This window comes from Staurois parvus, unplaced genomic scaffold, assembly GCF_062004578.1.
Source record: "Staurois parvus isolate SC_StPar_1 unplaced genomic scaffold, SC_StPar_1.0 ptg000288l, whole genome shotgun sequence".
NCBI lineage: Eukaryota > Metazoa > Chordata > Amphibia > Anura > Ranidae > Staurois > Staurois parvus.
In genome coordinates this window covers 2643211-2670212 of record NW_028318084.1, presented here as the reverse complement: position 1 = coordinate 2670212, position 27002 = coordinate 2643211, and the positions used below count along the sequence as shown (strand labels likewise).

The 27002-nt window shown below is 44.4% G+C and overlaps 2 protein-coding genes across 2 annotated transcripts in view; one reads left to right on the top strand and one right to left on the bottom strand.

The window, feature by feature from the left end:
* LOC149458313 (dual specificity calcium/calmodulin-dependent 3',5'-cyclic nucleotide phosphodiesterase 1C-like) overlaps positions 1–1998 on the top strand; it is a 298681-nt gene extending 296683 nt beyond the window's left edge. Inside the window, exon 15 of the mRNA XM_089682402.1 lies at positions 1578–1998. Coding sequence (XP_089538528.1) covers positions 1578–1762 — 185 coding nt within the window. The 3' untranslated portion in view covers positions 1763–1998. The remainder of the gene's footprint in view (positions 1–1577) is intronic.
* The window catches only part of LOC149458310 (uncharacterized), a 234061-nt gene that overhangs the window by 109678 nt on the left and 97381 nt on the right, over positions 1–27002 (bottom strand). The gene's annotated exons all lie outside the window — the stretch shown is intronic.

The following is a 27002-nucleotide window of genomic DNA, read 5'->3' as shown; positions in this document are numbered from 1 at the left end:
ATGGGAAATGCAAAATCACATATACATAAATATATATATATATATATATATATATATATATATATATATATACACATACATACATACATACATGTGATTTTGCTTACCTGTGCCACGATGTAGCAGTATTTCTGCTATAGGGCAGTCGGGAAGCAGTTAAAGTGGTTATGAAGCTTTGTTTTTAATTAAAATAATAAACATGTTATACTTACCTACTTTGTGCAATAATTTTTCACAGAGCAGCCCCAATTTTCCTCTTCTCAGGTTTCCTGGCTTCTTCGCCATAGAAAGCTGCTTCCTAGGGGGGCACTCGCTCTGCTGCCTGCTTCCATAGACAAAGACAGTGTGCACGGTACATCCCCCCTACTGCCTCGTCACAGAGTTTGATTGACAGCAGAGGGAGTTAATGGATCCCGCTGCTATTGATCTGCCCAGTGAGGAGCGACAGAGCAAGGAGAGACGCTGCTCTCATGCACAGAGCTGGATCACAATGGGGCTCAGTTAAGTTTAAAGTGGGGGGCTGGGGGGATCCTAGGCACAGGTTTTTTATCCTTAATGCATAAGGGTAAAAAACCTTATTTTTATTTATTACAGGTACTTATATAGCGCCGTCAATTTACGCAGCGCTTTTACATACTGTATATATATATATTAACATTCGTATCAGTCCCTAACCCTCAAGGGGCGTACAATCTAAGGTACCTTAAATTGTTACTAAACCCAAGACCCTGCATACTAAACCCTGGACCCTGCATACTAAACCCTGGACCCTGCATACTAAACCCTGGACCCTGCATACTAAACCCTGGACCCTGCATACTAAACCCTGGACCCTGCATACTAAACCCAGGACCCTGCATACTAAACCCAAGACCCTGCATTCATTATATCTGGTCTCTCACAGTACACACAACATGGAAATGCAATTATTTTAGTAAATATAAACTGCTAAATACCTTCTCTCATCAGCAGTATATAGAGGTCTTGTGACTTCCAAGTGTCCAGCTGAGCACTGGTTAAAGCTTGTAGGAGGAGTTTGCATTCTCTGACTGTCCTATGAGGCTGCATAACCCCTGACCCTCTGCCTGGACAGTGATGATTGTCCCTGGACAGATCACATGCACCCTCCCAAAGAAATAAAACTCTCTAGCCATACACAATAAACTGACCATGTGTTGAGTGACTCCTAGAGCTCCGTACTATCAGCAGATTTGTAGATGGACAGTAGAAGATAGGGAGGATCAGAGAAGACAGGATCAAACAGCCTTTTTACACAATGTGGAAGAATAACCCGTAGTGAGTATAACAAGCATGCTTTACTGGATATACAGAATGATTTTACTGTTGTGGGTTTAGTAACACTTTAAGGCTTTACAGCCAATTTAATACTCCAGAGAGGCCCAGGCGCAGCATCCAGCCCATCTGTCTGCAGCCTGTCAAAGTCTATGGAGAGCTGAAATACAATGTGGCTGTATGGGGCTGAACAATGTACTGAGTGGGATTTGCAGTTTTGTAATGAATGCAATATACTTCCTATACCCACCTGGGCTGAATATAATAGCATGTTTATTTTTCAGTGCTGAAGCCACAGCTACGGTATTTCAAAAGACCCACCTATTGTACAACACCACGTCTACCTAGCTATCACAAGAAAACAGAGGAAAATGCGGCAGAACAAGCAGCACAGAAGTACAAACCTTTTGATCAAAGAGGAAGAATGAAGAAAATACAACACATTTCCTTACACTGGAATAAAAAATAATCTGGGATGAAAAATATTCAACTAAATTATATAAAAGAAGTTCTTTACAACTTTTCTTCTTATAAATAATGCTAGTTTTCTTTATTGTATAAATAACACTTTTTTTTGTCATTTTAGATGATGTTGTAAGCAGGTTAATAATTTAGCTGCTTTTGGTAAATAATACTTACAGCTAAAGATGAGCGCTCGGAAAAGAGGTTTATAAATATTGAGAAATAAACCACAATTGTGCATTTTCCTTTTTCCGGTTTCTATAGCCTTCAAAAAAAAAAAAAAAAAAAAACATTTTGCCAGGAACCAGTTTACTAACATGATACATTTTACTAATACATGACCAGGAGGCTGAACAAGAAAAAAAAAAAGATTTCACCATCATCAATGCATTTGAGGTGGATGCAGGAATTCTCCCTACTGTGTCATTGTAGTTCGAAAGAACAGGACCAGCCATAGATGGATTGAAATTTGTTTGCTGAACTGGACGAATTTTGTTCCATCTATGGCCAGCTTTGCACAACTAGTTTGATACAACAAAAGTACCAAAATGTTATCACCCCATGTACAGTCCCTCTGCTGTACTGATACTTCCCAAGTACAGGACTAGTGTAATTTTTGTTATTAGATGAAGGGACCTCCTTTCTAAAGATATCAGTACAGAGTTGCAGAACACCCTTTGAAACCTCCATGGCCTGGGTAAGTGTTGGTTTCATGAAGCAGAGGACCTATGAGAAATATCCCTGTGCACTAATGGACAGGTAATGTAGAAATCCGTGCAGTAAAAGCAAATGTTATTTATAAGGACCACTTTTATTTATTACAGGTACTTATATAGTGCCATCAATTCACACAGTGCTTTACATATATTGTACATTCATATCATTCCCTAACCCTCAAAAAGTGTACAATCTAAGGTCCCTAACTCACATTGATACATATTACGGACGATTTAGACAGGACCAGGGGCGGACTGACCATTTGGAAACTTGGGCACTGCCTGAGGGCCCAGGGTCAGTAGGGGGCCCCATTAGATGCCCCTGGTACCTTTTTCATAGGCTTTTTTGAGTTTGGGCAAGGACACAGGGGCCCCATGATCCCCTATTGCCTGGGGGCCCCATGAGTTGTCAGTCCGCCCCTGGACAGGAGCCTAGGGTGTAATGTAACACTTTTTACACAAGTACCTTTTTCATAGGCTTTTTTGAGTTTGGGCAAGGACACAGGAGCCCCATGATCCCCTATTGCCCGGGGACCCCATAAATTGTCAGTCCGCCCCTGGACAGAAGCCAATTAACCTACTAGCATGTCTTTGGAGTGTGGGAGGAAACCAGGAGTACCTGGAGGAAACCTACACTGGCACAGAAAGAACATGCAAACTCCAAAAGGTAGTGCCATGGTTGGGATTCAAACCAACGACCCTAGTGCTACTAGGTTGCAGTGCTAAGCACTGTGCTGCCCAACCACTTTGTGTGATTTCATGCAGAGAATCTGTTGCTAGATTAAAAAAAAAAAAACATTGTATGTGTGTTGGGGGGCACAGCTTCTTTACGGTCAGGTGAAGATGTGCTCTCAAACTGCATTGATCCATAAGTGTGATCTTAGTGATATACCTCTGTCCTACCGCCTTCTTTCTTCAGAATGTAAGAAAAAAATGCAAGAAGAATGGCATCTCAGTGGGCTGAGACCAGGGGCGGACTGACAACCCATGGGGCCCCCGGGCAATAGGGGATCATGGGGCCCGTGTCCTTGCCCAAACTCAAAAAAGCCTATGAAAAAGGTACCAGGGGCATCTCATGGGGCCCCCTACTGCCCTCGGGGAGTGCCCGAGCTTCCAAATGGTCAGTCCGCTCCTGGCTGAGACTGTAGAGTGTAGTGGCCGCATACAAGGCTTTTATTCTGCCTCCTTGACAGCCACTCAGCGGGGAAACTACATAGATTCTGAATCCTCTGGCAACTCCTCCAATCATGGCAGTCTGGGCACACCAGTGTTACATTACACCCTAGGTATATTAAGGGGTTCACCACAGGACTTCACTTCAGGGGCAGCATGGAACTTACAGGAATACATCCGTTCCTTACCATCTAAATATTACTGGAATTGTACACAGCTTAGAATCTTTTTATTAAGCAGAGCTTAGCATTCTTAAAGAGGGTTTGACAGATTAACCCAGATACGAGTCACAGCCCTGAAATGCCAATATTTTTCAAATTGCTCAGACCCTCAAAACACCATCAGGCTCTGATGGCTCCCAATAGCCACAGGACCTTATTTTGATATTACAGGGCAACTCTCCCATAGCAGAACTTCTTTACAAAGCCTTGGGAATCAAAAAAACCTATAAAAGTAATATGGAGCAGGGTGCATTATTGAATCTCAAAGAGGACACTAAGAAAGCCATCCTGGTTAAAGATTGAATTGATTTTGATGAGACACATTTCTTCAATTACCTTTCCAGATATAGCCTGGCTAAACACAGAGCTGTTGGATCCAATATAGAAGAGGATTTTCTTCTCAACTGCAGAGCATTTACTGTATAATCACCAGAAAATCATATTCCAATCTATTAAGGACTTTATCTTGTTTCTGCACCAGCTAGATATTTTGATCTTCCACAGTGATCACAGGTTGACTATTTGTGCATTGGCCAGAAAACCACCCAACGCTAGCCAGTGAAGAGCCCCTGCTCCACACTACTCTCATTTCAGTGGGAACGGCTATTTTGCATTACTTTTGGACCAGGCAACCTGCTCAGGTATAAGAATGAAACTAGCCTGACTATTATTTAGACCTCTCCAAGCACCAGCCTGTTTGGTGTTAGACACATTTGGACATTGACAAGAGTCACTGAGGCAATCTCTGTACAATTTTATAGGCAACGATTAACTTCTGTGACCATTCAAGAAGAGCCTGGGGATTTTTTGGGTCCAAAATGTTGATTGGGAAACAATTCCTCCAGTGACCAAGTTCCCTATACCAACAAGGAGTTGAGGACTCCTCTCTAGCCCTTTAGGCTGACATTGTGTGGCTCCTCCATAGGGTTGTCATCTCAACCCTTTAAAACCTAAAACCCGAACACATTCTATTTACACAGGTTCTGAGGCTATTTTAATGCAGATAAGGCACTAAGTGAGTTTAATTACCAACTTAATCAGCTACAGAACCTGTGTAATTAATATGGGTTTGCTTTTAAAGGGATGAGGTGGCAACCCTATTCCCCCAAGAGATTGTGAGGAGGGATTTCCCAACATTAGAGCTGGACTCCTGAGACAACCTGGACCTTTGTGTCAGGCAAATCAGTTTGTCTAGAGACTGAAAACTGTCAGGGCTCCGGGTATGACCAGAGGTGTGTGGACTGACACAGGGAAACGCAGGCTTCAGATATGGTATAAATAAGACAATTTATTAAGACTAACAATACAAACATAAACGCAGTGCACCAAACCCCAAGCTAACACAAATACATACAACAAGGTGAAACAAACCCAACCCTAAACTGATATATATACACAGGTACATACACATATAGAGCACAACGTAGTCAGGCAGGCCGGGTCGATAACTATCGGGCAGGTAGGTACAGGAGGAGCAGGCGGAGAGTAGTCAGGTCACGAGCCGGGTACAGCAACTAACGGACAGGTAGGTACAGGGGGTCAGGCAGAGAATGGTCGGGGTTACAAGCCAGGGATCAAACAGGAGAAGTCAGCAGAGGTCAGGATCAGGCAGGGTCGGCAACAAGTCGGGCAGAAACAGGAATGAAGGTTACAAGATACAGGGGCCCATGGAAAAACACACACCAAGGCACAGACTGCAGGTCTGGCCATCCCTTAAATACACCACCTGCAATCAGCCCCAGGTGATGGCTAATTGCCGAAGTGAACTTCTGGTTGTTGAGAGCACCCGCTGGCCAGTCCTGGTACTGCAGCCCACAAGGCAGGTGAGTCCCACCACTATTGGCAAGTCCATTCCTGACAGAAACAATCTGTCCCAAGGATGACTGGATGTTGAGTTGTGTAGTTCTTGAGTGGAAATGGGCAAATAGGACTGCTATGAAGGAGGCTATCATCAGCCCCTTGATTCTCATGCAGAAGCAAAGAGTGTGGCAAATGCTGGAGTAAAGAGCTTGAATCTGGGAGTGTTCGAGTTAGAGGTTTCTCTTAGGGAAGAAAAATTCTGGCTTGAGCCATGTCTAGGATATGATCCAGACACTCCAAGCAATGAGTTGGCTCCAAAGCTGATTTCTGAAGTTTCAGGATGTAACCGAACCTTTTCAAAGTGTGGTCTGTCATCATATTGTCAGACAAAACTATATCTAATTTTCCCTCAACAGGAGATTGTTTAAATATCCCACAAGTGCTCTAAATTCTGTCTTCCCCAATTAAAAAAAAAATCCCCCACTGTGGTTTAGGTGAATATAAGGTCTATATTTGTAAAGGGTTGACTGACTATTTTGATGATTATGCACTGCATTTAAGACCCTCCCCATGCCAATCGACAAACATTTGCTACACCTTGGCCAACAAGCTGCCTCTGGTAAGCATTATAAATTTATAAATTACCAATCACACTTTCCACCAAATGCAGGTGAATACTCTGCAGATCCTGGGCAGCAAAAGTGCCTGTATTTGCACATCTTTACACAGGCCTTATGCAGACCATAGATATCTGATTTTCTTGCCGAATTATCGGCCGATTAAAAAAAAAAAAAAAAACGGCCGATATTTGTACCGTTAGTGGGGAAAAATGTCGGCCGTTTTTCTTAATTTTAAGAGATATTGAGCCAAGCTGGAAAATCCTGGGATGATTAGATCGGACGATTTTCGCTGTAATTTATGGTCAAATTGGCCGATTTGACAATAAATTGACTATGAAGAAAAAGTAGTAATAGAAGAAATAGATTTTGCAGAAGAAGAAATAGAATATCAAGAAGAATAGAAGAAAAGAGGAGAAGATGAAATAGATTTTGCAGAAGACGGAGAAGAAAAAAAGTTGCAACATTGTATCTATTTGTATGCATTTCGGATACAGATGTTTCTATTCAAGTACAAATAGATACAATGTTGTTTCTCTTCTTCTGCATAATCTATTTCTTCTGTAAATATAATAGCGGATCTCTATGCAGGGACACCGCTATTATATTAATTGACGGCCGTAGACGGGACTAAAACGCAACGACTTTTTTTTTTTAATTCGTGGCAACGTCGGCCGTCTGACCGATTTACGATTTTTTTTTTTAAAAACTGTCAATTTTCCCTACGTCTATGGCCTGCATTAGTATTATGAATAGATAGTGCCTAATTATATAATATGGGTAATACTAGGGAACACCATCATTCAATAAATATATAGCAAAAGAGGAAATAGTTTAAAAAAAAAAGTAGACTCTCCCGATATGCAAGGAACATCAAGTTCACACAAAAGTACATACTGTAGGGCTGATTTACTAAAACTCAAGCATGCAAAATCTGGTTCAGCTGTACATGGTAGCTAATCAGTTCCCAGGCTTGATTGTCACAACTTAACTGAATATTCTGAACTTAGAAGCTGATTGGCTATCATGCACAGCTGAACCAGATTTTGCACACTCCAGTTTAAGTAATAACCCCGCTGTGTGCACAATTATTAGGCAAGTTGTATTTTTGAGGATTAATTTCATTATTGAGCAACTACAGTGCTCTCTGTCAATCCAAAATGTTAATAAACCTCAAACCTGAATATTTAACCACTTGGCTACCGGCACTTATACCCCCTTCCTCCCCCAGGCCAATTTTCAGCTTTCAGCGCTGTCGCACTTTGAATGACAATTGTGCAGTCATGCAACACTGTACGTATATGAAATTTTTATCTTTTTTTCACACACTTCTGGTGGCATTTAATCACCACTGGGCGTTTTATTTTTTGAGCTATAAACAAAAAAACAAAAGTTAATAAAAAAATCTGGATAAAAAAAGTTTTTTTGTTTCTATTATAAAATTTTGCAAACAGGTAATTTTCCTCCTTCCCCGATATGCGTTGATGAGACTGCACTGATAGGCAGCACTGATGGGCACTGATGATGTGGCACAGATATGTACTGATAGGCGGCACTGCTGGGCAGCAATGACGGGTGGCCCTGCTGGGCACAAGTGGGTGGCACTACTAGGCACTGATGGGTGGCATTGATGGGCACAGGTGGGTGGCACTACTAGGCACTGATGGGTGGCATTGATGGGCACAGGTGGGTGGCACTACTAGGCACTGATGGGCACAGGTGGGTGGCACTGATGATTGCTGCCGATCTGTCCTCTGACAATTGCCAGTAATCAGCAGTACTTTTCTCATGCTGTGACAGCGTGCAGCCGACAACCGCCAACTGCATTTACCGGTGATCTGCTGTGTCATTGGACACTGATTGGCCTTTTACCACATCACGTGATCAGCTGTGTGTGTAGGACACATCAATCATGGAGATCGCCGAGGGTGCGTTCTGGGTCGACATCATATGACGCCCTCCCAGAACTGGACAACCGCGCTGTAGCCGTCATTAGCGCTGTTGGCAAGTGGTTAATAAAGGAAAAGTGAGGTTTTGGGTTTCTTAGCAGAATATCTTCACAATTATTGGGCAACTATTAGTGTGCAGAACAATTATGCAACTAAATAAAAAAAACGAACATTTTCCCATCTCATTTCAACCACTTGCCCGCCTGAGGATTTACCCCCTTTTATGACCAGGCCATTTTTTGCATTATGGCGCTGCGTTATTTTAACTGACAATTGCGCAGTCATGCAACGCTGCACCCAAATTAAATTTCTGTCCTTTTTTTCCCCATGAATTGTGCTTTATTTTGGTGGTATTTGATCTCCTATGCGGTGTTTTTTTTTTTGCGCTGTAAGCAAAAAAAAAAAAAACGACAATTTAGAGAGAAAAACAATATTTTGGAGTTTTTACTATTAAACATGTCTAGTAAAAAAAATGTAAAAATCAAATTGTCAAATTTAGGCCAAAACGTATTCTGCGAAATGTCTTTGCTAAAAAAAAATCCCAATACGTGTAAATTAATTGGTTTACGTGAAAGTTATAGTGTTTACAAATGGCGGTATAGATAATGGGATTTTTTTTTCTACTAGTAATGGCGGCGATCAGCGACTTTTAGCGGGACTGCGGCAGACGTTCTGACACTGGGGGGAGAACTAACTTGCTGTCACTGACATCTCCAGTAACACCAATACAGTGATCAGTGCTAAAAAAAAGCACTGACACTGTACTAATGGCACTGGGCAGGATGGGGTTAATGTGAGGGGCGATCAAAGGGTTAACTGTGTGCTGTGTGTGTTTTACTAGGGGCAGGGGGTATGTTCTTCACTGTAAGCACACTGATCGAGATGGCTGTACTGTGCACAGCCATCCTGAGCAGTGTGCTTGAGCTGACAGGGAGGAAGATTGTTTTGTTCACAATCTTCCTCCCGTCTGAGATGCTTGGTCATTACCGGCTGGGACCCGGTGATTGACATCCGCGGCCGCGAATGGTGGCGCGGTAGAGCTCGCGCCCCCTACCCAGAAATGCAAAATCACGTGTATATATACACGTGATTATGCGCACAGGTGTAGCAATATATCTGCTATAGGGCAGATCTTAAGCGGTTAATCTGTTAAAGTGAGGATAATAAACATAAAATTTACAAATAAACATTTCTGGCATTAAAAAAAAAAAAAAAAAAATCAGTAACCAGTATAACCACCTTTCTTTTCAATAACAGTCAATAGCCTTCCATTCATGGAGTCTGTCAGTTTTGTGATCTGTTGACGATCAACTTTTTGTGCAGCAGCAACCACAGCCTCCCAGACACTGTTCAGAGAGGTGCACTGTTTTCATTCACTATAAATCTCCAGTATAAGAAGGGTCCACAGGGTTTCAATAGGGTTTAGGTCAGGTGAGGAAGGGGGGCCATGTCATTATTCTTTCATTTCTCAGGCCTTTACTGGCTAGACACACAGTGGAGTACTTTGATGCATGCAATGGAGCATTGTCCTGGATAAATATCATGGTCTTCTTAAAAGATGCAGACTTTTTCCTATACCACTGCTTGAAGAAAGTGTCTTCTAAAAACTAGCAATAGGTTTGAGAGTTGATTTTGAGGCCATCTTCAACCCCGAAATAGGTCCAACTAGCTCATCTCTACCATTTGCCTATTGAACACTTCTACCCCCTTCCTGCACAGGCCAGTTATCAGCTTTCAGCGCTGTCACACTTTGAATGAGAATTGCACGGTCATGCAACACTGTACCCATATGAAATCGTTTTTTTTTTTTTCACACAAAAATAGTGCTCTCTCTTGGTGGTATTTAATCATCACTGTTTTTTTTATTTTTTGCACTATAAAAGAAAATCAGCAAACATTTTGAAAAAGAGGATTTTGTTTCTATTATACTGTATTTTGCAGTCATGTAATTTTTCTCCTTCACTGATGTGCGTTGATGAGGCTGCACTGATAGGCAATGATGAGGCGACACTGATGGGTATTGATGATACTACACTGATATGTGGCACTGATGGGTACTAATAGGTGGCACTGACTGGCACAGATGGGCAGCACTGTTAATCAGGGTAATTAGTGTGGTGTCTCCTTTGACAGTTGCCGATTATTGGTAGTACTTTCCTCACGCTGTGACAGTGTAAGGAAAGTACTGCCAATAACCAGCAAGTGTATTTACATGATGGTCGGCTATGATTGGACACAGCTGATCACATTGTAAAAGGCTGCTGTGACTGGCCTTTTACAATGTCATGTGATCAGCTGTATGCAAAGGACACAGTGATCACAGACAGTGCCGGGAGGATATCATATGACGCTCTCCCAAAACTGGACAACCGTGCTGTAGCCATCATTCGGCGGTAGGGAAGTGGTTAATAATACCAGCCCATGCCAGTACCCCAACTCCACCTTGCTGGTGACTGAGTCGAGTGGAGCTCTGTGCCAGTTACTGTTCCAGCCACAGGCCCATCCATCTGATCCAAGAGTCAATCTCATCCCTCTGTTCATAAAACCTTTGAAAAATTTGTCTTCAGATATTTCTTGGCCCAGACTTCGTTTTTCAACTTATGCATTTTGTTCAGTGGTTGGGTTTCAGCCTTCCTTACCTTGGCCATGTCCCTGAGCACTGAACACCTTGTACTTCTGGGCACTCCAGGTCGGTTGCAGTTCTGGAATATGACAGCAATGGATGCTAATGGGTTCACGTTTGATTCTTCTTAACTCTTTGGCAGTAAATTTACATCTTTTTCTTAACATGTTTCTTGTGAACCTGTTGACTATTAGCAGCAAAACATCTGATGGTTCTGTGATCACATCCCAATATCTCAGCAATTTCAAGAGTGCTGCATCCCTCCAAACTGACTGAACTTTTCAGTCAGTTAAATCTCTTTTTTGGTCCATTTTGCCTCAGGAAAAGAAGCTGCCTAATATTTCTGCACACCTTGATATAGGGTGTTGATCTGATCTCCTTAGGCCACACCCTCTCTCATTACACAAATCCACATCACCTAATATGCATTCACGTTTATACAGCTTGGACTTGGACAATATACCTGATAATTGTGTATAAAATTTAATATTTTATTACAATCATTTTAAAAGTTATAAATAAATCATCAGTTTTACATTTAAACCAAAAGAGCTCCTATTTAACTGCATTAATATCCCAAATGCTGTATTGTAACATCCAACATCAGAACATAACTCCCATCTGGGAGTTAGTTGTGGGAATCTTCTACATGTTTCGCCACATAATCTCTTCTTCAGGAGGAATGAGCCTTTGATTATCTAGAACAGGATACAAATAGATATTAACCACAAAAACAACAAACAATATAAAAATACAATGGGTAATGTGCCATAAAAGAGCGTCAGTACTAGGTGGTACCATCCAGGGGCGGACTGACAAATCATGGGGCCCCTGTGTCCTTGCCCAAACTCAAAAAAGCCTATAGAAAAAAAAAAAAAAGGTACCAGGGGCATCTCATGGGGCCCCCTACTGACCCCGGGCCCTCTGGCAGTGTCCGAGTTTCCAAATGGCCAGTCCTCCCCTGGTACCATCTTACCCAAAAGATGAGCATGCAGCCCAGGTGTCACCCAGCATGAAAGAGCACCCAGGAACCATCCCCAGGGAAGACATGGGAGGTACAACACAGGGCAATTAGCCTACAGCACAGAGCTATAAGAAGAACAGGAAGAATATAAATAACCAATGGGACTCATAGATTGACTAAAACAGGCCCAAGGCTATACAAACCCCCACATAGGTACTAAAGTATGTATAGAGTACCAACCTTGAGTGAAAACAAAATAGAAAAGAGGACTCTGTCAGAGGGGAATGATTTGAGAGGCACTAGATAATCTCTGTGAAGCATAAGCAAAGATGTACTGTATGCTCCTGATGTTATAAGGCTTTTCTGAAAGTTCCACAAGAAGGGGGGGGTGACATCACCGGATGAGCTGTACTAACTGAGCATGCGCAGGAACCCACGCACGTGCAGGGCCCAAAGCATAGTCCATACCTGGAATAGATCCATGGCAAGGCAACAATAGGCTGAGGGGAGGCGGAAACCAGGGCGAGAGCAGGCCCCACATCACCGCCCCCCACACAGGGAGAGCACATGTCCACTCAAGGGAGTAGAGTAGGCACCCCAAGGGTCCCAAACAGTCCATCTCACCAGCACTGAGTTTTAACTGCCTCCCGCCCGCCATATAGTAATATGACGGACGCAAGGTGGTTCTCTCGTTCTCGGAGGACGTCATATGACGTCCTCCCATTCTAACCGTGCATGCGCGGCTCCTGGACCGTGCAGCAAGGCGGTGCACTGTGTCGCTCAGACACAGCGGATCACCAATCCACGGAAAGAGCTGAAGATGTCGGCTCGTCATGTGATCAGCTGTGTCCAATCACTTGTAAACAGCGAAATGCCGGTTGTTGGCATTTCTCTCCCCACGAGCTGTCACGCTGACAGCTTGTGAGGAGAGGTGAGCCGGTAAATCGGCATTCCTCGGAGGGGACATGTACACAGATCATCAGGGCACTGATGATCTGTGTAGCCCCATCAGCGCCACCTGTCAGTGTCCATCCATGCCACATATCAGTGCCCATCTGTGCTGCCTTTCAGTGTCACCCAGCAGTGTGCATCAGTGCCACCTATCAGTGCTGCCTCAGTGCCATGAGTTCTGCCTTTCAGTGCCCATCAGTGATACCTATCAGTGCCACGAAAAAAAAACAAATAGAAAAACCAATGCTAAAAGCAGTGATGAGAAATATTTATATAGTTGATTGGGAGCCAAAAAATAAATTGTAATAATAAGATGTATAGCATGAAAAACAACATTGGCAGAATAGTGACAGGAATAAGTTACACACAGGCAAAAAGATCTCATATAGCCAAACACTGAACATTAATGCTGAAGGTTTGGTAAAATAGAGACTTTTTACAGTCATTCTGAATTCAATGAATATAGAGCATCCCAAGCAACCCATAATTCCAACCTGATATACACATTATAAAAGGGCTTATATGAAATGACCTCAGTGAGGTGATGAGGTTGTGTTGAGGCGTTCTATCTAAAAGGCTTTGTGTTGGAGTGTTGGCTCACTGGAGTCAAGATTTTTTCTTCTTATAACTGTGCTGTGCAGGGCTCCTTGCCCTCTGTTATGCCTCCCATGTCCACCCTGGGGCTCTTTCATGCTGGGTCCCCACCTGGGCTGCATGCTCACCTTTCGGGTAAGATGGTGCCACCTAGTACTGACGCTCTCTTATGTCACATTACCTACTGTAGAATTCCCCCTTAGGCCACTGGATTTGAATGGGTCCCCCTATGCTCTGCAAGGCCAAGCAACACGCATTTCCCACATTTTGCACACTGGAGTCAGTAAACAGTCCTGGAGCTTGGTTTAGTGATTTTATTAAGGGGTTAAACTTTTATAGGGTCTAGGGGTATATGGAATACCTGGGGAACTGAAGAACTTGGACAACTCTTTAGCAACTATGTACAAAGATACGGATTAGCAACAGTATCTCTTCAAGGCGCACTAAACCCCTTCGGTGTCATGTGATGGAACGCCTGTCACCCTGATTGAGTGACTCTGTCATAGAACTGCTTCCTTGCCACTGGGACATAGGACCAAGGTAATATAGATGGGCACTGCACCCAAGACTAGGCAACACTAGCTTAGATGCCAAACGTGAGCTACTTTATTGAAGAGAAATACAGTTTTTATACACTTCAGAAATGGGGGCTGTCCCCACAATAAAACAAATATTACACTTTGAGAAACATCCCACACTGATTAGATAACGAGGTGAAGCTGACATCAGTCTAATCCTATTATGTAGGCACCTCCAGAAGGACCAGCCAACAGACAAACAATAGGTGACTCAATTAACAATGGGAATACACACCTAGGAGGTGCACAATGGGAGAAGATAGTAAACAAATAACACCTTAGTAAACAGATTAGAGCAAGAGTTGTGAGCATGAGGTTGTTTTGAGCTGATTATATCAACATCTTCTTAGAGTCTCTCACTCTAGGAAGGGGGGGGGTTGAAACAGTCAACGCTAGCTTGGGTACAGAGACCGCAAATCTGTATCCTGGTCCTCAAATTTTCAGAGTCTGTGTGTTTTGGGGAGACATGGACTTGAATCTGAAGTAAACTGCTCCAAAAGGTCCCCCGAGGCACACATCAAAGAATAGAGCCCCCCTGAGATGCCAGAGCCATGGTCAGTAGGTGTTAGGGACCAACCGGTGGTAGCCTCTAGCGTTTCACAGACCAGGATTCCCGAGGGCGCGGAATCTAAGTTCCGACCTGCTTGTTCACCAGAGCCCCTGATGGTGGGGATGGACTTGGAGCAAGCCGAGACCAGACCGCGACCCCTGGGTGCAGCCAGCCGTGGTACGCAGCAGGTGAGAGTCTGATGTGAGGAGGTAGAGTAAGCGAGGTCAGACCAGCCGGGTCGGTAACAGCGGAGCAGGTCGGTACAAACGGCAGGCAGAAGAATAAACGGGTCACGGTCCGGGTTAGGCAACAGGGGATCAAAGGTGCAGGAGAATGGTTAGGCAAGCCAGGGGTCAGAGCAGGAGAAGTCAGCAGATCAGGATCAGGCAGGGTCAGCAGCAAAGTAACTCACAGAACACAGGAAAGACCATACGGCAACTAAGCACTGTCAGATTCCATTTAAATAGGGTGCCCTGCGCTCCTATTGGTGCCAGGCGCGTGTCCGCGATCGCGAGTGCCGCTGCGGATGCCCAGGTCCTAGCACCCCCACACCAGTGCGCCTTGGCACATCGCGCATGCGCAGACCCGCTAGCTGCGATCCAGCTCGAGATCCCTGACAGTAGGCAAGAGGTCTGGCCCAGTCGGGTCTGTCACATCCTTTGGTGTACCTCCTCTTCATGCACTGAGGGTATTCCCTGAGCAAGGGGGCCCAGAAGCTGTCAATTGAACAGTCCCAGGTGAGAAGCTATTTGGATCTTGCACCTGACCGCCCTCTCCCCTTATCTGACCAAGGGGTGTGTTAGGAAGGGAATCCCCATGTGCACAGGCACCTGAATGTAATGAACTCTGCCTGAGGCCCGACTGCTAATACGTGTGCCTGTGCATGAACTGGTGCGGGAGTGCATGCGCAAATTTGCATTGGCACCATAGGGACTATTTAAACTGCACTACTTCAACCTGTCAGTGCCGTTTGGTCTATTGCCTGCTCTGTGATTGACCCGGTCTGCCCCTGATTGTCACCGTTACCTACCCTCGGCCTGTCTTTGGATTACATCTCTTCCTGCTCCTTCTGTCTTATATCATCTACTGCTCCCGACCCTGGCTTGACTCCTAACTACGTCCCTGACTTCCGCTTGTACCTCATCTTCTCACTAGTTACTGATCTGGACCATTTGACCCTGCCTTGTGTCTGTTCTTCAGCTGCCTCTGCCATCCTGTGTCAGCATCAGTTCCAGCTCATTTGCCAGCCTATCTGGTCCTGGGGTTCTGCTCTTCCGATGACTCCTCGGCATCAACCAGTGAGAGACTATCAGGCACTTGTGCAACCCACTGCTCTGGCATTCCCTGTCACCTTACCAGGGGCTTCTGAATCAAAGCTGTACGAGAGGCCTTTACCCGCACTTCAGGCTTCTCCATCAGGTACATTACAGCACCAAAAACAGCCATGTTAGAGCCTGAGAGGGGACCCTCACCTTTGGACAAGACCTGCCAGCATATCGCTGCACTCACTCAAGCAGTTAAGAGCCTGCAAACTTCCTTCAGGCCCTGCCGACACCTGACATCTGCAGTAGCTATTCATCGGCTTTACCAACTTCTACTGTTAGTTCATTTAGGGATTCTCTGCAATTATCTCACCCTGTCAAGGTCCTACCTTTCCTCAGAGCTTGTGCTCCTCTATGTGCTGGCATCCATCCTGGGTTTCTGCAAAGCATGGTGGGAGCCTTTATGCTTTCAGGCCTCTGCAGCTCCTCCTCCAGGAGGGTGTGGCTGATCACATTTAAGCCTGCTGTCTGCAGCTGCTCTTTGCATTTGTGTCCTGTATGTTGTATTGCCGCAAGCTCTTGTTCAGCTCTCGTTGCTCCACTGGAAACCGACCCGGCTTTGACAAGACATTTCTCTGCCTTATCCCATTACCTGACCTACCGTTGCTGAAACTGGCTCGTGACCTGAGCATTCTTGCCTACCGTCTTGTACTGTCTATTCTGCTGTTATCGACCCGGCCTGTCCGACCACGCTATACGTCTTCCCATCTGGAGGCAGCTGTTACCACAGCTGGGGTTACTCGGGGGGGTCGCGACCTGGTCTCAGGCTGCGTCAAGTCCATCCCCACCATCAGGGGCCCTGGTGAAAGGCAGTCTGGGGCTTAGACTCCGCGCCCTGAGGGACTCCGGTCTGTGGGTGGTGGCTGTTGCCAGTCGGTGCGTGACCTTACCATAAGGCCTGCCTGTCCATTCCCCCGCTCCTGCCCTGACACACCCATCACATAGTTAACCAAGCAAAACATAAGTTTCTGCTGGTCTCAGGTAGACTACCTTTGAAAAATTAAAGAGACTGTTCACATCTGCCCCTATTTTGAGCCACCCTGACTTGTCTCTCTTATATCCTTGAAGTGGATGCTTTTGAAAACGTGGTAGGAGTAGTCCTATTGCAGCATCAGGGACTAAAGACTCTGTTGCACCCCATCGCATTCTTCTCATGAAAACTCTCTTCAGCCGAGAAAAACTATGATGTAGGTGACCGAGAGTTATTAGCAATCAAGTCCGCACTGGAAGAATGGAGATACCTACTGGAAGGAGCAGACCATCCCATCCTGATCTATACTGAGGATTGCCTTTGTCACCATGTCCAGCCTCCTGCAAGGGGATTGGCCAAGGTCCCTCAAACATACAGATCTGGGCCGCCTCCTCCCCTCCCCTGCTTCAGAAAGCTCTCAGGTTTTGGGAGAACTCCAGAAGCCCTGGCCTGTTAGAGCCTCCCAGCCTGTACTGAGGTGACCTCACTCCCATGCTGACTCATCCCTAGGCTGATACTCAGCTTCTATCTCAAAATTACAAAAAACAAACATCCGATCTAGCTAACCTGGAGGGCGTTACACTATTGTATTTTTTTATATGGTTTGTTGGTTTGCGTTTTTTGTGGTTAATATTTCTTTGAAGAAGGAACTATGTCGTAAACATGTAGAGGATACACTGCATCTGCTTTCAAACAACTACTCCCACATGGAAGTTATATTTTGATGTCGGATGTTACAATACAGAATTTGGGAAATTAATACCATTAATTAGGAGCCCTTTCTGTGTTAATATTATACTGATGATTTTATTTATACCTTTTAAAATGATGATAATAAAACAGTAAGTTTTTATGTATACTTTTGTGTGAACTTGATGTCCCTTGGATACGAAGTACCCTTTTTTCATTCCCCTTCTTTTTTTACTAGATCAATAGGGAATCATGTATAAAGTGTGTAGGGGAAATAACTTGACAAGAAAGGAAAACAAAAATGTAAAAGGATATGCTGTGAATTCTAGAAATCCAGGTAAGGCAAAAGGGCAATATCTGGGAAGATACCTAGCATGTTCAGCAGAAACAAATTTGACAAGTGTTTCATTTATTGGTTTAAAAAAAAAACAAGAAGGGACAACATTAACAAAATACAAAAGTCTATAACAATTTAAAAACTGTACAATAACTGGCAACCATCACACACTATAACCAGCCTTAGCAGCAAGGTGCACATGGAAAGGCAATGCACATAAACAAAGGATTTCCCAGCACACTTACCAGCCAGCCTGCAAAACAACCCAAGTGGCCCTGTCTAAAAAATGGCTCAAATATGCATAATCTTTTGAATATGGAGGCAGTGTTTTAAAAAGGTATTATCATATTAGAACAAAAGAATTTAAAAATGTCTCTTCAGAGTTCCGTAGACATGTATACTGCTTAAACAAATACAGAAGCAAAAACTATGTCAGAGTACTACTTAATTACATTACCTTCGTTGGTTTTGAATCCCAACCACGGCACCACCTGCCTGGGGTTTGCATGTTCTCCCTGTGCCTGCATGCATTTCCTCCGGTTTCCTCCCACACTCCAAAGACATGCTGGTAGGTGAATTGGATCCTGTCTTAATTGGCCCTCGTATGTGTATGTATGGATGTGAGTTAGGGACCTTAGATTGTACACCCCTTGAGGGTTAGGGACTGATGTGAATGTACAATATATATATATGTAAAGCGCTGCGTATATTGACGGCGCTATAAGTACCTGTAATAATACATTGGAAACGAAAAGATCTTTACTGGTACAAAACATGGGAATTCAACAACTGACAAGCCTTACCTGCCTACTAAAAAATCTTTACTTATTGATATCTGTAAAAATTATACAGGACATGATGCAAACATAATATATAAAATAAGACTGACCCAAAAGGGAAGTGATGAAAACCAAGACTGCATGCCTGTGGATCTTCCACAAAATGTAAAACAAGTGCAGAATAACCTACAGGTGAAACTCAAAAAATTAGAATATCGTGCAAAAGTTAATTTATTTCAGTAATACAACTTAAAAGGTGAAACTAATATATGAGATAGACTCATTACATGCAAAGCAAGATAGTTCAAGCCGGGATTTGTCATCATTGTGATGATTATGGCTTACAGCTCATGAAAACCCCAAAATCCACAATCTCAGAAAATTAGAATATTGTGAAAAGGTGCAATATTCTCGGCTCAAAGTGTCCCACTATAATCAGCTAATTAAGTCATAACACCTGCAAAGGGTTCCTGAGCCTTTAAATGGTCTCTCAGTCTGGTTCAGTAGGAATCACAATCATGGGAAAGACTGCTGACCTGACAGTTATCCAGAAAACCATCACCGACACCCTCCATAAGGAGGGAAAGCCTCAAAAGGTAATTGCAAAAGAAGTTGGATGTTCCCAAAGTGCTGTATCAAAGCACATTAATAGAAAGTTATGTGGAAGGGAAAAGTGTGGAAGAAAAAGATGCACAAGCAGCAGGGATGACCGCAGCCTGGAGAGGATTGTCAGGAAAAGGACATTCAAAAGTGTTGGGGACTTTCACAAGGAGTGGACTGAGGCTGGAGTCAGTGCATCAAGAGCTACCACACACAGACAGATCCTGGACATGGGCTTCAAATGTCGTATTCCTCTTGTCAAGCCGCTCCTGAACAAACAAAGTCATACCTGGGCTAAAGAAAAAAAGACCTGGTCTGTTGCTCAGTGGTCCAAAGTCCTCTTTTCTGATGAGAGCAACTTTTGCATCTCATTTGGAAACCAAGGACCCCGAGTATGGAGGAAGAATGGAGAGGCACACACTGCAAGATGCTTGAAGTCCAGTGTGAAGTTTCCACAGTCTGTGTTGATTTGGGGAGCCATGTCATCTGCTGGTGTTGGCCCACTGTGCTTCATTAAGTCCAGGGTCAACGCGGCCGTCTACCAGGAGATTTTGGAGCACTTCATGCTTCCTTCCACAGACGAGCTTTATGGGGATGCTGACTTCATTTTCCAGCAGAACTTGGCACCTGTCCACACTGCCAAAAGCACCAAAACCTGGTTCAATGACTGTGGGATTACTGTGCTTGATTGGCCAGCAAACTTGGCTGACCTGAACCACATAGAGAATCTATGGGGCATTGCCAAGAGAAAGATGAGAGACATGAGACCGAACAATGCAGAAGAGCTGAAGGCCGCTATTGACGCATCCTGGTCTTCCATAACACCTCAGCAGTGCCACAGGCTGATAGCTTCCATGCCACGCCGCATTGAGACAGAATTGGTGCAAAAGGGGCCCAAACCAAGTACTGAGTACATATGCAGCTTATACTTTTCAGAGGTCCGATATTGTTCTATGTACAATCCGTGTTTTATTGATTGCATGGAATATTCTCAATTTTCTGAGATTGTGGATTTGGGGTTTTCATGAGCTGTAAGCCATAATCATCACAATGATCACAAATCACGGCTTGAACTATCTTTCTTTGCATGTAATGAGTCTATCTCATATATTAGTTTCACCTTTTAAGTTGCTGCACTGAAATAAATGAACTTTTGCACAATATTCTAATTTTTAGTTTCACCTGTATACTCAAAAAGGAAAGAGCAGTGCATATGAAGGGATGAGATATTCAGTTTGCATGAGCTTGCTTTTCAACTTGAAGGCTTCATTTGGAACATTACTACTCTTCCAGACAAGTTGGTGTTTCTTGGACTACCAGACATTATAGCTTTGTCTTCTTCTGTACTGGAAATGTCAATAAAACAACCATCCACAGCTGGTAAATTATGACACTACATTTCAGCAGGGTGACTGTGCTGCTTCCAAGCAGGGAGGAAAATCTGAAGATGGAAACCTCTATCTGAAGCACTAAGTGCAGTTTTTTCCCGATGAACGCAGTACTGAACATTGGCCACAAGATGGCTCCTATTTGATGTTTAAGTATTTTGTTTGAAGAGCAGTTCTTAACTAGTCTTTAAGAATCTCTCATGCTCCTCCCAGGGCAGAGGAGCAAAGTATGCTGGGAGTTCAGTCTCCATATTAAGAACTCATGAGCACATGAAGGAACTTACCCTGGCATATCTTCCTGGAGAACACCTATTCTCCCTCTCTAAGATAGCATCACTAGTATGAGAGACTTTATAGTAGCTGTTATCTGGTTGTTTCTCAATTATGTTTTGTTTTCATACATTAATTGTGTGTATTATTGTCTGTTTACCCATAGTTTCACCTCAACCCTGTTTTTTTACAATAAAGCATCAAGATTTAAATAGTCTGGCTTAATGGAGAGCAGGAAGGTTTAGCTGTCTGTCGAGCTGCATACATGCCACAGGTCAACACGTGTAGTAAAACAGTGGCTTTCCAGTGAGTGGAATACAGGATACAGACTACACAGAGGCCTGCTAATCTGTCAGCACAACCACCTGCATACGAAAATGCAGCAGTCTCTACACAGTCAGACACCTCCACAATCAACATGTCACAGAGTCCGGCATCTTCATACAAGTTAAGGTCCCAAGTTCTTGGTTCTTCTAGATCCTCATCAACGAGCAATGCACTCGCTATCGCATGTGCGAAAGCCAAGGTCGCAAAAGCTAGAGCAGCCCTTGCTGAACAAGAAATGCAGATTAAAAAGGAGAAAGCCCGGTTAGGAGCAGAGGAAAACACGGCAGCAAGCCCCGTTAGGAGCTGGGAAAACACGGCAGCAAGCCCCGTTAGGAGCAGGGAAAACACGGCAGCAAGCCCCGTTAGGAGCAGGGAAAACACGGCAGCAAGCCCCGTTAGGAGCAGGGAAAACACGGCAGCAAGCCCCGTTAGGAGCAGGGAAAACACGGCAGCAAGCCCCGTTAGGAGCAGGGAAAACACGGCAGCAAGCCCCGTTAGGAGCAGGGAAAACACGGCAGCAAGCCCCGTTAGGAGCAGGGAAAACACGGCAGCAAGCCCCGTTAGGAGCAGGGAAAACACGGCAGCAAGCCCCGTTAGGAGCAGGGAAAACACGGCAGCAAGCCCCGTTAGGAGCAGGGAAAACACGGCAGCAAGCCCCGTTAGGAGCAGGGAAAACACGGCAGCAAGCCCCGTTAGGAGCAGGGAAAACACGGCAGCAAGCCCCGTTAGGAGCAGGGAAAACACGGCAGCAAGCCCCGTTAGGAGCTGGGAAAACACGGCAGCAAGCCCCGTTAGGAGCTGGGAAAACACGGCAGCAAGCCCCGTTAGGAGCAGGGAAAACACGGCAGCAAGCCCCGTTAGGAGCAGGGAAAACACGGCAGCAAGCCCCGTTAGAACCTGAGAAAACACGGCAGCAAGCCCCGTTAGAAGCTGACCTAGAGAGACTTGCTATAGAGAAGGAAGCACCAGCCGCCACCACAGCTGAAGCAGAAGCCTTAGAGTTAGCTTTGTAGCGATAGCAAACGCAGCAATGTACTTAGCACAGAAGCTGAACCTCAATATTCTCTACAACGCACTTCAGAGTACGTCTATCAACACTCCAAAGCAAGCAGCAACAATGACAACATCCAGGAGACAAACCAGAGATGCTAAACAGCAACACCACAAGTCGACAACAAGCCTCAAGTCTGCAAACAAGAGAACTTCAAGCAAAATTACACCTCTTCTGACAGACTCCTGGCACACAATGTACAAAAATCTACATACTATCCTCCAGGTTCAGCCTTCACATCAGAACAGTATACCAGAAGCTGGCCAAAACAAGAGCATGCTAAAAAATATGATCATACACCACCTTTCTACCATAACAATACACAGATGGCTACTCAAGCCACAATGGACCGTCAAGTTCTTTGCACAACGCAAATTAGTCAAAGGACTTGAAACATTTAAAAATCGCCCTGAAAGCTACAGAGCCTGGTGATCTTCATTTCTGAACACTATCGCAGGCTTAGGCCTGTCCTGCAGTGAGGAAACCAATCTCTTGATCAGATGGCTTGGAAATGAGTCCAAAAAGCACGCAAGATGAATCAGGACAATAAATATAAATTACCCAGAAAATGGCCTTAAAATTATCTGGGATAGACTTGATGAGTGTTATGGCACAACTGAAGCAATAGAAAGTGCACTATTTAAAAGACTTGATAATTTCTTCTAAATACCTAGCAAAGCCTATCAGAAACTTAGGGAACTAAGTGACTTCCTGATGGAATGTCAGGTAGCTAAATCTGAAGGAGACTTACCAGGACTTGCATTCCTTGACTCAGCCAAAAGGTGTCAACCTCATTGTACAAAAACTACCCTATAACTTACAAGAGCAATGGATTACACTGGGCTCCAACTATAAAACGCAGTACAATGTTCCATTTCCACCAGTCTCTGTTTTTGTGGACTTTGTACGCCAGCAAACTAAAATAAGAAACTATCCTTGAAGCAACAAGATCAATCAAATATTAAAATAAGTAAATTAAAATATATATAGTTCATAAGTGACTGTTAGGGCAAAAAAGGAATCCTGCGATCCTCTAAGATCTTTTCCTGTCCGATTGGTTTGTAAAGCCATCAGATCGGGGACTAGAACATATTCTGGGATGAAAATCGGTGTCCGGCGAAACAACTGCGCATGCTGTAGTTAAGGCCACTATACCGACAGTCCCTGACCACTTCAGTTCCCGCCCAAAGCCAGCAGGCAGAGAACAGACACCTATAAAAGGACCCCTCTTCTTACTGTATAGCACCAGGCCAGGGGGAGGATGCCCGGTTCTCCTGTATAAGGGAAGGATAATCTGTTGTCTCTGAATATCTCATCCAGTCTCCCTAATAACCCCAAAAAAAGGACTTTACGTGCCCGGTTCTCCTGTATAAGGGAAGGATAATCTGTTGTCTCTGAATATCTCATCCTATCTCCCCAATAACCCCAAGAAAAGGACTTTACGTGCCCGGTTCTCCTGTATATGGGAAGGATAATCTGTTGTCTCTGAATATCTCATCCCATCTCCATAATAACCCCAAGAAAAGGACTTTACGTGCCCAGTTCTCCTGTATATGGGAAGGATAATCTGTTGTCTCTGAATATCTCATCCCGTCTCCCTAATAACCCCAAGAAAAGGACATTACGTGCCCGGTTCTCCTGTATATGGGAAGGATAATCTGTTGTCTCTGAATATTTCATCCCGTCTCCCTAATAACCCCAAGAAAAGGACATTACGTGCCCGGTTCTCCTGTATATGGGAAGGATAATCTGTTGTCTCTGAATATCTCATCCCGTCTCCCTAATAACCCCAAGAAAAGGACTCTACGTGCCCGGTTCTCCTGTATATGGGAAGGATAATCTGTTGTCTCTGAATATTTCATCCCGTCTCCCTAATAACCCCAAGAAAAGGACATTACGTGCCCGGTTCTCCTGTATATGGGAAGGATAATCTGTTGTCTCTGAATATCTCATCCAGTCTCCCTAATAACCCCAAGAAAAGGACGTTACGTGCCCGGTTCTCCTGTATAAGGGAAGGGTAATCTGTTTCTGAATATCTCATCCCGTCTCCCTAACAACCCCAAGAAAAGGACTTTACATGCCCGGTTCTCCTGTATAAGGGAAGGATAATCTGTTGTCTCTGAATATCTCATCCTATCTCCCCAATAACCCCAAGAAAAGGACTTTACGTGCCCGGTTCTCCTGTATATGGGAAGGATAATCTGTTGTCTCTGAATATCTCATCCCATCTCCATAATAACCCCAAGAAAAGGACTTTACGTGCCCAGTTCTCCTGTATATGGGAAGGATAATCTGTTGTCTCTGAATATCTCATCCCGTCTCCCTAATAACCCCAAGAAAAGGACATTACGTGCCCGGTTCTCCTGTATATGGGAAGGATAATCTGTTGTCTCTGAATATTTCATCCCGTCTCCCTAATAACCCCAAGAAAAGGACATTACGTGCCCGGTTCTCCTGTATATGGGAAGGATAATCTGTTGTCTCTGAATATCTCATCCCGTCTCCCTAATAACCCCAAGAAAAGGACATTACGTGCCCGGTTCTCCTGTATATGGGAAGGATAATCTGTTGTCTCTGAATATCTCATCCCGTCTCCCTAATAACCCCAAGAAAAGGACTCTACGTGCCCGGTTCTCCTGTATATGGGAAGGATAATCTGTTGTCTCTGAATATCTCATCCCGTCTCCCTAATAACCCCAAGAAAAGGACTCTACGTGCCCGGTTCTCCTGTATAAGGGAAGGGTAATCTGTTTCTGAATATCTCATCCCGTCTCCCTAACAACCCCAAGAAAAGGACTTTACATGCCCAGTTTTCCTGAATAAGGGAAGGATAATCTGTTGTGTCTGAATATCTCATCCAGTCTCCAGAGAGGGAGCCTCTATACACCTGGCGAGCTGACCCATCCATCCCTTAAAGGGATCTCTGGCACCTTTTCGGTTTACTTCAGAAGCCCTAGGATCCACACCTGTCAAGTGAGGTATTTAACCCTATTCCTGCCCAGATATAGATGACCTTGATGACATCAGGATTTTATAAATCAATGCGCATTATATTATGCGTTCCGGTGAGTGCGTATTTCTCCCACACCCGATTGCACAAGCACTGAATCTTAGAGGATCACAGGATTCCTTTTTTGCACTAACAGTCACTTATGAACTATTTATATTTTAATTTACTTATTTTAATATTTGATTGATCTTGTTGCTTTTATGTACCTAGTTTTAGCGCTGCACTTTATTTTATCTTGTCTGTTTGAGGTTTATTGGTTACCTTTAGTGCTCAGCAGCTTTTTGAACTTTTAACTGCGCTCACAACCATCTTCTGTTATAAGAAACGATCCTAGTTTTGACTTCACGTTGTCATGTGCTGCTCCCACAGGACTTAACCCTTGAAAACCTCCAGTAGATTTACATAGTCTGGCTTATTGGAAAGCAGGAAGGTTTAGCTGTCTGTCGAGCTGTATACACGCCACAGGGCAACACGTGTAGTGGGGACAGAACAGTGACTACTATCTCAGTTTTAGTTCAAAGGAATACAATACTGGAAAATTACCCAATTTACCCTGTGGCCTTTGTTACAAAAACAGAAATTTAGGACCCATCATGAGAGATTTCTGCACGGAGTTGAGATTAGGCATGAATTCAGACAAATATGAAAAAAAATTCCAAGTATTGTTGACAGAGAAAAGGGCATTACAAATGCTTTGAAAAATAATTTCTTGCATCTTAGTATTATTCTTTGCCATGGGCACATGCTGAGAGATGTAGAATATAGGGTAAAAAAACAAAAAGGGTGGATGAGATGATGTAAACGTTTTAAGAGGCCATGTCGAACAACTGATTGATTCGCAAACTACTACTGAATTCAATAATAGAGTTTAAAAAAACCTGGGCTGAAAGTTTCAAATAAATGTTTTAACATACACTTGAAAAATTATATCCAGTATCATTTAGTGTCATACAGGGGCGGACTGACAACTCATGGGGCCCCCGGGCAATAAGGGATCATGGGGCCTTGCCCAAACTCAAAAAAACCTATGAAAAGGGTATTAGGGGCATCTCATGGGGCCCCCTACTGACCCCAGGCCCTCGAGCAGTGCCCGAATTTCCAAATGGTCAGTCCGCCTGTCAGGAATGGACTCAGCACTGGTGGTGGGACTCACCTGCCGTGTGGGCTGCAGTACCAGGGCTGACCAGCGGGTGCTCTCAGCAGCCAGAAGCTCACTCCTGCAGTCAGCCAACACCTGAAGCTGATTGCAGGAAGTGTATTTAAGGAATGACCAGGCCTGTGATCAGGGCCTTGGTGTATGTTTCCCATGAGCCCCTGTACCTGGTATCCTGTGTTCCTGCCTCGTTGCTGACCCTGCTTTGATCTGGACCTCTGCTGACCATCTCCTGTTGAACCCCTGGCTTGCCTGACCATACTTCTGCCTGATCCACGGTACTGCGCTGCCCGCTACCTGTTGAACCTGGCTTGTGACCCCGACCATTCTCTGCTTGCTCCTCCTGTACCACGCTGCCCGCTACCTGCTGAACCTGGCTTGTGACCCCGACCATTCTCTGCTTGCTCCTCCTGTACCACGCTGCCCGCTACCTGCTGAACCTGGCTTGTGACCCCGACCATTCTCTGCTTGCTCCTCCTGTACCACGCTGCCCGCACGATACCGACCCGGCATGTCTGACTACGCTTACTTCACCCGACGATCCATCCATCCCGCACGGATCACCTTTAGTAAGTCTGCCTGCCTCTTCCCATCAGACTCCGTTCCTGCACTCC